At 38.7% G+C, this 13,265-nt stretch overlaps 1 protein-coding gene across 1 annotated transcript in view; it reads right to left on the bottom strand.

Moving 5' to 3' along the window:
* Positions 1-13,265, bottom strand: part of MAOA (monoamine oxidase A) — a 71,062-nt gene that overhangs the window by 40,194 nt on the left and 17,603 nt on the right. The window contains exon 3 of the mRNA XM_036840902.1: positions 3,459-3,596. Within this exon, the coding sequence (XP_036696797.1) occupies positions 3,459-3,596 (138 nt within the window). The remainder of the gene's footprint in view (positions 1-3,458; positions 3,597-13,265) is intronic.

The raw sequence follows: 13,265 nt of genomic DNA, 5'->3' as shown, positions 1-13,265 counted from the left end.
AAAAATTACTTAGTATTCCAGAACACACACGTTCTGAAGAGCCTGTGGTTTCAGTCGTTGGCATAGAAACATGGAGTAAATGGCTGTGGGAAGAACAGAACCAATACTCGGAAAAATTGCTTGCTAAGCTGTTACTATCAGGAAAGCCTATGTTGTTTTAAATAAATCTTTATCACACCGTTCTCTAAAAACAAATGTGTGGTCTATATTTATAGTCTTGATTTTTATTTAGAGAGGATGTGAAAAGCAGGGAGAAAGTGAGAATGCATGAAAATGTCAGTATCTCCTTTAAAGTAGTTCCTGCAAAATGCCTTGCTCCATCTCTGGCAGTGTTCTCCCTCTTGACACCCTACTTGCATTATTATGATCTGGAGGAACCCATGGAAAGAAAAAAAAAAAAAAGCGGAATCAAGTGTTTCTTTCTTCTTCTCCAAGACCTGGCACTGCTAAATTTAACAGTCTCCACAACTCAATGAAACTAACTCATAAAACGATCGTAATGATGGTGCATCTTCTTTACTAATGCAAGTAATCAATCAATCGATCCAAGAGGCATTCAAGTCCACCTGCTTCCTTTACACCTTCCAAAAGAAAAGAATCCATAGAGAACATTTTAAACATATCTAGCTGACACCACTTCAAAGCCACCTTTTAGGTTAAAGATATGATTAATTTATATTAATTTCACAAATCAGATGTAGTCTCCGAAATAAAGCTGTATTGAATTCACAACATTCATAAAACCTGCTCACCGTAGGAACCAGTCAAGAACCCTATTACATGAGAATCAGGATCTACTAAACCAGAATTACAATAGAGATTCTATTCACAAGATCCATGAAGGTTAAAGGCAGAAATGTTAGCGAATATTATTTATTTACTTATCTCCTCCCTTGAGATGGCAAGCTCCATGTGAGCAGAAACTTGGATCATGTATCCACCACTGTATTTCCAGCCTACAACAATATCTGGTACAGAGTTGATTGTCCAGTAACGACTTACTGAAACAGTGAATGAATTTAGCATAACCATATGAACCTTCTAAAAATAAAGCAGATAGACTTAGTCTCTGGGGGAAGGGACAGGTTGGAAACTACCACCTAACATCTGTCCCCAGTGCTTCTGAGGCTCAGGCTTGGAACTCCACATAGTCATGTCAAAACTTGCACTGTAAACACAATCAAGCAAAGGTCAAGAATAGTTCTCTGGTGAACACTAAAAATCATCCTAGAGTAGGTTGAAACTGGATGCACTACAGTCTGCTGACAGAAGAAACAATGCAGGCATTCTTTAAGGCTGCACATCAGGAAAATTTAAGAGCTGAAGCAATCTGGATCATAAAGAATATGGCTTGGTGTAACTAGACAGTGGCAATCTTCCAGTGATTCACCCACTTCATTTCAGTGTTATTTACAGAAAAGAATACACTGTATTAGATTACAGAAGCTGGGGTTGTCACGAGAGCTGATGCAGAAAGTGTCACAAAGACAATTTGCATTATTAACCCAATCTACTATCATGTCGGGGGGGAAAAGTCCATTTTTTCCCTAGAAGCGAACAGAACAGTGAGAGTTGATACATTCTTAAATAAGTGGAATTATTTTTTGCTATACAGTTTATTATCAGTCTTACCTGGAATAGTTAGATGAATATCTTTCTGCTTTTTCCCTAATCTGGCCTCCTCACTTTCTAGTTTCCTGGTCATTATAAAAACATCCACTACCCTGAGTATTTCTCATTGCAGAAATGATATGATTTATTAGAAACACTAGCAGAAAGGCACTTATTCAGATAAAATAAATTAACCTCTAACTGATGCACTAGTTTTTTACCTTAACTTTGCTATCTACCTTGGGTGAAAATATGTGTTCCTTGGCAGGGTAAAGTATGTGAGAGGACGGTTTAATGGTAAGTATTTATTTATTTGCTGTGCTGCGCGGCTTGCGGGATCTTAGTTCTGCAACCAGGGATCCAACCTGGGCCACGGCAGTGAAACCACCAAGTCCTAACCACTGGACCGCCAGGGAATTCCCTAATAGTATTTCTATTCTCCATCTTTTTATTAGATGAGGTTGTCTTAAATGAAAAGAACAGTGTTTAGCATCTTAAATACGTGCTTATTTGTAAGTAAATCCTAAAATTCATGAAGAGCATATGCTCAGGGGGGGTAGGCAGACCATTACTAGTTTTATACCTTTGTTCAAGTCACTTTACCTCACTGAACCTCAGTTTTCTCCTCTGTAAAGTAGAGCATAAGTTTGCTCAGATTCCAGGATAATCATCAGACTCATATGCTTCCCAGTTGGACTAGACAGTGAATTTATACGACTGTTTAATTAGCAGTTGAGTGCAAAGCATTTGGTTTCTCTCCCTACATTAAATATGATAATACAGGTAAAAGTGCTCCATAAAGGTTAGTTGCTATTACTCTTACCTTTGTTATCACTTACTAGTCCGGGTAAACAACATGCCGTGCAGAGATGACAAAGTGGGGAAGCAAAGGAGTTTTTCCTTTTTGATCATGGCCTATTGAAGCCAGCATTCATAAACACTTTGTATAATTCTTTTGTAGTTTCTTCATTTCTCCCTTGACCTCTGGACCTCGTTTTTCTAAAGGCTACTGGTTTGTTTTTTCACGTATCTCACTGCCAGACTCTCCCAAGCATCCCAATCCAACCCAGACCAGCTATCAGAGTTTCCCAAGATTCCTGACCTCCCTGATTGCACATCGGTGTGCATATACTTCAAGTATCCTTCATTCCCTGCTCTGAAAGGCCCTGAAGATGCCAGACCCACATGATTGCTGGGGTGGAGTGGAGGCTTAAATGTGTCTGTTGAGAAGTGATGTGGTTACTGGTGTGGGAATCCTGGCATTAGAATGAGTAAATAACCCCAGTCCTGACGACTCTAGTTCCAGGAAATGGGCTACAATGTCAGATCGGAAACTTGATTTCTCAAGGCACATTTCCAGACTCCAGCTGCCCCACGTTTGGCTTCAGTAAGAAAGAATAACACGGGCAACAGCTGCTGTTTCTTGAGTGGATATCAGAACTTAGAGTTTAAACAATCTCTTGTTTAAATAGTAGGAAACTGCACAACTGAGCTAGACTTCCCAAGAGTCATGGCTAGGTGCAGAGAAAATTACCAAAGTGTGCAAAGAAATGGATGCAAAGGATGAGGATGAATGACCCATTCAAAGTCTTAAGAAGTGGCCTCAAACTGCTGTGTTCCTTGGGGCCTTAGAACTGCCTCATAGGTGCCTCAGGGGCTGCCTGGGCTCTGTGTGTGTGTGTGTGTGTGTGTGTGTGTGTGTGTGTGTGTGTGTGTGTGTGTGTCTATTTCTGGTGCCTCCCCCAGTACTCTGCCTTTCTTTTCTTCTTGTTTTTAAAAACAAAACCAAATGCTTTCCCAAATAAAATGCTCCCCTATTGGTCAGTTGAGTAAAACATCAGGCTTACCTTGACATATTGAACAAGACGCTCATTTACGTTCACTTTGTAAGTTTCTAAACCCAGTTCCTTAGATAACCGTAAGATCCTGTTCTGCGTTGGTCCCACATAAGCCCCGCCAACGTCTACGTAATCAACATGTTGGTTCTGTAGAAACAGAAAAAGTGTCCAGAAGACTTTAGTTAGAACTCTAAAACAAATGTTTCTATGTCTTATAAAAAATAACCCTGTTTATTTTTTACAATTTAAATGTGCCTTACATCTCTCTTATAAAGTGCCACTGAAAACAGCAAATCTTTCTCCTCTACTCCAACCCTATAGTACACTCATCATTAAGCAATCCCATTTGTCGAGTTATTGGTGAGGCTGATTCAGCAATAACACGCATAAAGAATAAAGAACACTGTAGTACGCCCTGCCGATCTAGATCCTTTTCAAAGCATTTAGCTTTATTATCTATGCTTTTCTTTGGGGTTGTTGCTGGAGGGGTCACCCAGAGTTTTATTAGGCCTAATTCTCTGATTTCCAGCAGATGAAATCTTCACTCAGCCCACACTGGTGGGCCCCTGATCCTATTTTAAAACACTTGCAGGGAAGAATGCATCATAGGAAAAGAGTACCAAAAGGTATGAAAAGATTCATATACCTAAAAAATATTTTATAAATATGCAAACCTTCCTCCATAAACCGAAATTTACTTTCCTCTTCTTAAACGCACTTTTCCATTTTCCCCAGCTTTTTTAGTAACACATTTCCCCATGATTTAATCAATAAATTGTAAAAAAAATAAATAAATAAAATAAAATAAAATTGTGCATTGATGAGTAATAATTCCTCCATGTGTTTGTAATAACTTCTTATGGGTCTGTTTCTATTTTGTTGCTTATACCAGTTCTAATTCGCGTTGCCGTTTCTCCTTGTTTGCCTGATTATTTTTTATTGCGTCCCACTGATTGAATTTGAGAAAATATAGAAATTATCTGAATCCTGGGAGGATTATATCTTTCTCAGAGAGGATTTATGTCTCCTTCTGCCCAGCACCTGGGGACGCTAACAATACTAGATAACTTTATTGCATTTTGTGTGCCTGAGACAACTTGAAGGCAGGTTGAAATGCAACGTGACCTAGTCCCTTTGCTGTTCACCCTTAGCGCTAGGATGCAGTCCAACCCGAAGCACAAGGAGTTTACCAACACATCCCTCCATATACACACACTTTGGTGGGCTCTGGACCTGACCTTCAGTTGCCCTAGCTTTGTAAGACTTTTGAAAAGTACTTCTCAGTCCCTCACTTGCTTCTTCAGTGGTCAGCAAACTCCCACCTCTCCACCCCCAGGGGATAAAGCAGGTCAGTGTTTTCTGGATGTTGGTCTAGTGATTCTTCACTATCTTGTTAGCTCTCTGATGCTTTGAAGGTGTGTGTGTGTGTGTGTGTGTGTGCGTGTGTACACAGTGCAATTTGTCTAGTCTCCTTATATGTAGTGGGAGGGTTGGGATAATTTACCTAATCTGTTATTTCCAAAAAATCGATTGTCTAGAATTATGCAACCTTGCCCTTCCTGGGGTAATATAACCTGATATTATCTTTCCATTGCAAGATATGCTTTGCTAACATTTTGTTTAGAATTTTTATATCTGTGTTTATAAGTGAGACTGAGATTGCCCCATGATTCTCCTTCCTTCTCCAGCCCTTGTCTGTTTTCTTGTATTACAGTACTGTTAATCTCATGAGTTAGAAATCATACTTTCTTCTATTCTCTAGAAGGCATTCGTATATAAATAGAATAATCTCTTCTTTGAACATTAGGTAGAACACACCTGTAGAGCTATCTAGGCTTAGTGTTTTCATTGTGGGAAAATTTTAAATTACAGATTCAATTTATTTTGCGGTTAAAGCACTACTCACATTTTCTATTTCTTAAATCAGTGTTATTTTTTATAAATTATATTTTCTCATCGTATATACATTGCATATGTTTCAAAACTATTGCTTTAAAGTTCATGACCTCTTCTTTTCATTTATTTATTGTTTATTGTATCAGTAGTTATATCTTCATTTTCATCCCTTTTATTGTTTAGAGATGTCTCTTTTTCCCTTTCCTTGAAAAATCTTATCACACACTTGTCTAGTTTTAATAGGACTCTTCAAAGAATCAACCTTTGTTTCATTGATCATCTTCATTGAGTATTTTCTATACCATTGATTTATGCTCTTTTTTCCTCTTTTTTGGATTTTTTATACTCTTAATTTTCTAATTCCTTGCATGCTTAGCTTATTCATATTGAGCCTTTTGTTCTTTTCTAATAGAAAAATTTAGGCTATGAATCTTCCTCTAATATGGTTTTTAGCTACACCCACAACTTTATTTTAGTATTTCCATTATTGTGCGGTTTTAAGTATTTTCAAATTTCCATTACAATTTCTGTCTAGATCTATGTTTCTAAAAGTTTTGTCATGTTTTAATTTCTACAACTGGAATTTTTTTAGTTATCTTTCTGTCATAACTGCATTGTGGTCAAAGAATATGGATTATATGATATCAATCCTTGAGGCTTACTTTAAGACCTAGCACATGGTTGATTTTCAAAGATTTTCCATTTCTGCATGAAAAGAACATAGTCTTCTGTTAAGTAATATGCATGTTTTATACATGTCCATTAGAAAAAGATTAATTGTGCTCAGCCTTTGTTTGCTTCATTTATTATTAACTTAGAAAAGTATGTTAAAACCCCCCTACACTATTGGGCATTTAGCTTTGATTCCTGTCAATTTTTGCTTTATATTTTGAGGCTACATTATTCAGTATATACAAGTTCAGAATTGTTCGGTCTTCTGGCTCTTTTATCACTATGTATTGAAACTTAATTCAATGAAACATTTTTTTGTTTAAACCTTATTTTGTCTGATATTAATATAGTTAAAATAGCTTAGATTAGTATTTGTATACTATCTCTTTTTCCATCTTTCAGTTAGAGCTTTCTTTATTCTGACATTTCCCCCCTTTTAACTGAGAAGTTTAGCCCATTTATATTATTATTTCTTTTAAAATGTCTTAACTTTACTTATTTTATTATGGCTTTCCATTTGTCCCACTTTAACAGTTTCCTGCCTGATTTCTTTTCTTCTTTTGGGTTAAGGGTTTTCTTCCTTTTGTTTTAAGTTTTTCTTTTACTTGTTTGGAAGTTATACTGTCAGGCCTATTTTTTTTCTAGCTATATTAACATGCATACTTCATATATTCTAAAGCTTATCAATATATTATCTTTCTACTGAAAAATACAAAACCTTCATGCATCAACTGTGATCACCCTTCTTCTAATCTGTAAACCATAAAGGTACCTTGCTTCAGGTTTATTTGTCTCCCAACAAATTTGACAATATTTTGTTTTATTCTGTTGATGTTGCTGAATTTTATTTAAATATTTACCAGTATCTTTGCTCATTGTCTCCTCTTAAATTTCAGACCTTTTATTTGTTATCATTTTCCTTCTTCTTAAAACACAGCCTTTATAATTTCCTCTAATCTGGGTCCTAAGCTCTCTATTTTTGTCAGTCTGATAAAAAGATAGTTCTAGCAAGCAACAAATTCTGGTTATTTTCTCTTTCTCTCTCTCTCAGAACAGTGAAGATATTGTTTATCTTCTGGCATCTATTTTTGCTGTTGAAGGGTCACTCATAAGTCTAATTATTGATTTTTTTCAGAGTATGCATAATTTGTCTTTCTCTTTTCTAAAAAAAATTACTTTTAGACTTAAAATAATTTTTTTAAGATCTCTTTTCTTTGGTATACTGCAGCTTCTGTGTCCGGGTGAGAATTTCTTTTCCTTTTTCATGCTGTGGACCTGTTAGGTTTCCTGGTATCTTCCAACAATGCTGGAAAATCTTCAGCCATTATTTTTTCATACCATCATAACACTATCTTTCATGTCTTAGCTGCTCCTGCCATTGCCCCACATAACGTATTTTCCAATCTTTATCTCTGAACTGCATTATAGATAATTCCTTCTGATCTAGTTCACTCATTCACTTCAGCTGTGTCTAATACACTGTTTAATCTGTCCGAGTTTTTTCATTTTAATCAGTACATTTTCATTTCTAGAAATTATTTTTAAACTACTTGATCATTTTTTTTCAAGTTTCTTTTCCCTGTTGCTAATTTTAAGCATGTCTTTTCTTTAAAACATGCTACAGTAATTTTTTATTCTGTGTATACTTCAACTATTGCAAAATCTTTCTGGATCATTTTTTTCTATTTATTTTCCTCCAGTGCCTTGTTTCCTTGTATGCTGTCACTTTTGACTATGAGTTGCTGATTTTCCTTAGAACTTTTTCTGTGTAAGTTATTTGAGGCCTGGGTGGAAACGATTTGAGTCTATTTCTGCCAGCCACCTTGGCACTTTAAATATTCTGTCCAAGGTTTTTCACACCATATAGGTAGTGTAAATTTAGATTGAAGCCATGGATGAAGGCAAGCTTTATTTTTCTCCCTTTTAGAATGGTAAGGTTTATTTCTCTTTCACTTTCATGTACAGAGTATAGCACACGGGATTCCAGTTTGGAGTATTTCCTATTAAATTCCCTACCTTCAACAGGTTCTGGATTTTATTTCCTGTTCCTTGCATGCCATACAGCCATCACAGTGGAATTGCAGAGTCTTCAGGGTTCAGTAGACATTCAAGGTGAAAGTCAAATTTTGAGCTCATTTAATCCCTAGGCTTCATGTTTTTACTTTGCTTTGGGGATTCATTAGTTCATTCAACAACTATATCTTGAGTGCCTACAAGGTGCCAGGTACTGTTCAAGAAACTTCTGTTACATCAGTGAACAAAATAAAAATCCCTGCTCTCAAGGGGCTTTCATTTAGTAGGAAGAGACAGAAAATGAACCACAAACATAATAAATATCTTAGAAGTTGATAACAACAGTGAAAAAGAAAAAAAAACCAACTAGAGAAGGACAAGGCAGATTGAAACTGCAGAGGAAAGAAGGAAAGATTTCAGCTTCAAATACAAGGGACATGTAGGCCTCTGAGAAAAGGTGATATTTGCGTAAAAGGCTTGAAGGAGGTGTGGGAGTTATCCATGTGCATATTTGGGACAAGAGCATTCCTGGCAGAAGAAAGAGCCACTGCAAAGATTCTAAGGGAGAAATCTGCCTGGTGTGTTCAAAAAACACAGGCCAATGTGTCTGGAACAGAGTGAGCAAGGAAAGGAGAACTGGAGATGAGAGTAGAGAAGTTGCAGGGCGGGGGTGGGGGGGAAGGGGGCAGATCATGGTACGTGTCACAAGACATTGAAAGGACACTGGCTTTTACTCTGAGTGAGAAGGGCAGCCTTTAGAAGGTTTTGAGCACAGAAATGCCAAGATCTGACTTAGGTTTGAAAGGCTCATTCTGGCTGTCACACTTAGATTATAAGGGGCAAGGGTAAAAAGCAGGGAAATTACTTAACAGGCTATTGCAATAATCTGCCCTAGAGGTCATGGTGGCTCCCACAGGTGGGCACCACGGAAGCAGAGGGAAGGGTTGAATTCTGGGTATATTTTGACGGCACAGCCAAAAGAATTTCCTGACAGAATGAATGTGGGGTCTCACAGTGTTGAACATGACTCCCAGTTTTTTTGGGAGTTGCCATCCTCCTTTATGGGGAAGGCTGCTGGAATAGTGTTCTTTTTTTTTTTAATCAGTTTATTGGTTTTGTTTGTTTCTTTTTTTAAATATAAATTTATTTATTTATTTGTTTGTTTAGTTTTGGCTGTGTTGGGTCTTCGTTGCTGCACGCGGGCTTTCTCTAGTTGTGGAGAGCGGGGGCTACTCTTCGTTGTGGTGCGCAGGCTTCTCATTGCGGTGGCTTCTCTTGTTGCAGAACACGGGCTCTAGGCATGCAGGCTCAGTAGTTGTGGCTCGCAAGCTCTAGAGCGCAGGCTCAGTAGTTGTGGCACACAGGCATAGTTGCTCTGCGCGGCATGTGGGATCTTCCCGGGCCAGGGCTCAAACCCATGTTCCCTACATTGGCAGGCAGATTCTTAACCACTGCGCCACCAGGGAAGCCCCTGTTTCTTTTGTTTTATTTTGCTATTGAGTTGTATGAGTTCCTTATAATTTGTTATTAACCCCTTATCAGATAGATGGTTTCCAAATATTATCTACCATACTGGTTGGCTGCCTTTCATTTTGTTCATGGTTTCTTGTGCTGGGGATAAGCTTTTAATTTTTATTTTATTTATTTATTTAGGCCATGCCACATGACATGCGGGATCTTAGTTCCCCGACCAGGGATCGAACCCGTGCCCCCTGCAGTGGAAGTGCAGAGTCTTAACCACTGGACCACCAGGGAAGTCCCTAGAATAGTGTTCTTGATGAAGAAGAAAAGAAATTCAGTTTGGATGTGTGAAGTCTCAGATGTCTGTTCAACATCCAGGAGATCTGCAAACTTCCAACTTCAGGGCAGCACAGTATATTTTATTCAGCATTTTATTTTAAGAGGGAGAGTCAATCAGGCTTCCACTCTGCCGTGATACCAGAAGTGATGTGTTCCTTTGACTTCTTTCATCTGTCCCTCATATAATCCTAACTTTCCCTTTTACTAACTATTGGTGTTGTGCTCCAAACCTTCTCTAGCCTCCAACATCCTTTTCAAGACAGGAAGCACAAAACTGAAGTCAGTATTCCAATAAAATTTAACAAAGACAGTAATAGAATTCTTGGAAGTTTCCAAAAAAGATGTCTTTAGAACACAGACACTATTTAAAGTAAATAATCCTAAGTGAAGTAGTAAAAAGCATGAGGCATTTTACAGAATGCTTCTTTACAAAGTCGAAACATTTGAAAGGAGGTGCCCCAGATTCAGCATGAAGATACTGGAACTGTAATACCATATTCTGCTATGTTGCCCCTCAGACTTTAGGATCTTGCGTTTGATCTCATTATTCAGCCTTTGAAGAGGCCACAAACACGCAACTATATTAGGAAACAAATACACCAACCCTGTGGTAGCCCTGCAGGCATTTCAACTTAATTAATTTGGTCCTGAAGAATTATGGGGGAATCACACTAGGAAAAATTGGGAAGTTCTGAACAAATAGAAGATCTATCTGAACAGTTGCCAAGTGACAATATCAAATTTGACATTTCGATATTTAAAGATCCAGAGTAATTTTTATGGCATCTCCTCCCCAAATCCTAATTGATTATGCTAGTAGAAGCAACTGTAACAATATTAAATTCAGTTTCTGATTAAATACCATTTCTGTCCCTGCTTTGTAAAGCACCCCCCCCGCTTTTTCCCTTCTATTTATTTGAAATCTTATAGATGTCAAGTCCTACTTTCTAAGCATTTCAGAGTTCCTCTCTCACATACCTAAAGGGAATTTTAATATGATGCCTAATACGCAATAGTTCCTATATGGTGCTGACATATATAAATGATGTAGCATGAAAAAGCAGCCTGGGACAATAGCATAGATGGGGATAAGCATGTTGGAATTCTCATTTCCCTTGTACAAAGAGACTTGTTCTTAACTGAAAAATCCGCAACACGACAGATGCTCCTATTTAATAACCAAAAGGTTTTAGAGATAAGAAAAGTAGGGCAAAGGGACAACTTAATACCTATCTCCAACATAAAGGAATGTTTTTCAGAAAATGACAGGAGAATCATATCTAACAAGCTGGTACAGGCAGAATATGCAATCTTTCTTTTGCACTACAACGCATTGCCTTCCATTAGAACTTGAAGTTGGGGGGAGCTTCAAGTACATTTAGATTATATCTCACTGCCCAGATGAGAAAAGTGACATGTAAAGTGCTAAGAGTACTTACCCAAGGTATGACAGCGTGTCGGGCCAGTACAGGGGCCAGAATCCCAGTCTCCTCACTCCCAGACCAATAGCCTCCCAGAGGACTACATCTGAGGAGGTACTCAAATTCTCCAAATGCAATTAATCTGGATTCACATTAATTTAAAGCAAGCGAGCATCCACCAAAGAGCAGCACTTCTGTAGCATCCCCTACGGATCTTATCAAAATGCAGAGTCAGATCCAGCAGGTCTGGGGCAGGGCCTGAGATTCTGCATTTCTATCAAGTTCCAGGGTGATTCCGAGGCTGCTGGCCCACAGGTTACTTTGAGTAGCGAGGCTGTAGGGTACTCTTAGAGCTGAGTAAGGTAAAAATAGGCTTATGATACATCCCTGTACATCTAAAAAGGCAGAAAGTGAATGACAGAAGGGGAGCTTGGCTTGGTGTGACTGAAACGGCTGGTACAATATCTTAGTTCAGATGTTGGTTGGCTATTTCATATCCATTTATATTCCCCCTTTCCCATGCCTGCTTCTATTATGCAGCCCGGAAATGTTAAAGACTTGCTTTCCCAGGTTCCCTAGCAGCTCAGGGTAGCTGTGTGTCCCAAACCTAGCCAATGAGACTAAAGCAAATGTCTGCTGGGGTCTCCTGGTAAAAGAAAGGCTTTGTTGCAGATAAGACTGGGGCCGCCTCTTCACGCTCTTTCCTGCCTTGAATGAGGACTTGACGCTGACAGATGCTGCAGCCATCTGGTTACCATTAGGCAATAAGCCAACAGGAAAAGAATGGCTGAGCAGAAAGGCAGAAAGAGCCTAAAGATTCGATGACAAAGCTGAACCCCTGCACCAGCCTGGACTACTTACCACCAGACTTCTTCTTATGTAAAATAACTGAATGTTTGTATTGCTTAACCCATTGTTATTATCACTGCATAAGCCATTCTGTTATAAATCTGACACGTCTTCTAATTAGATAGATGCTTCCTCTCCTTCCAGTCACTTCAACAGTCTGGTTTTGTCCTTACTGCCAATCCCCAGCCTTTAACGCTCTGTTTCTGTGCTCTAGCAAAGGGGCTCACTAGTGACCTTCTAAATGCCAAACACAAGGGCCCCTACTCAGCCTTCATCCTGTGTCAAATGCCCCTGGCATCTGATTCCATTTATCATCCCTTCTCTTTCCTCTGCTGATTTTCATGGCACTGTCCTAATCTGGTCTCCCTCCCCAGCCTCCACTGCTTCTCTCTGGCTCCTCTGCCTCTGCACCCCCTTTAAATCTGCATGTTCCCCAAACTTCCATCTTTGTCCGTATTTCCTTTCTACCTTACATCCTTCCCTGTGTATCAGTTCCAGATTTCAACATCCTGCAACCATTTCTTCAAATAGTAGTAAACACCAGTTAGCATGCATTTTTCCAAAATGGTGATGTAAGCCCAAGCACAAAAAGGCAGTGATGTAGCAAAAACTGGGCTTCCTTCTCATGTCTAGCTGACCCCACCTGAGAAGCACACCTCTTAGGGAACAAGGACTAAGGAAAAAGCTACACAGAAATATGCTACATTTGCCTCTGCTTACTGTGGTCACACTTCTTTTAAGTTGTGTATTCTTGGATAAATAAATAAGGAACCTATACTGTGTGTGAATGTCTCTCTCTCTGTGTGTGTGTGTGTGTGTGTGTGGTGAATGTACAGTCACTTCAAGTCCAGCCAAACCGTAACCTCACCTGAGACGCTATCTACTCTATTTAGGTCTCTAGTATGGAAATGATGACGCTGTATTGAAGTTATTTGTTCACGTTTGTTTTCTTCACTAGAATGTAAGCTACTGAAGGTCAGAAGCTGTCACTCTTTGGTGGGTGCTTGTTGAAAAGAACAGATACTTATTTAATGCAGTAGTTTAGGGTTATGGAAGACCAATGGCTTAACTGCAGAAACTCTTGAGATTTCCTCCAGCTCTGTGACTTCCAGTGACCCCCATCTCTAGTTTGTGTGAGATTTTATATGTAAGTATTAAAATCATT

The sequence above is a fragment of the Balaenoptera musculus genome, chromosome X (genome assembly GCF_009873245.2).
Source record: "Balaenoptera musculus isolate JJ_BM4_2016_0621 chromosome X, mBalMus1.pri.v3, whole genome shotgun sequence".
Taxonomy (NCBI): Eukaryota; Metazoa; Chordata; class Mammalia; order Artiodactyla; family Balaenopteridae; genus Balaenoptera; species Balaenoptera musculus.
The sequence above is the reverse complement of the archived record's forward strand: the minus strand, read 5'-3'. Positions and strand labels throughout refer to the sequence as shown.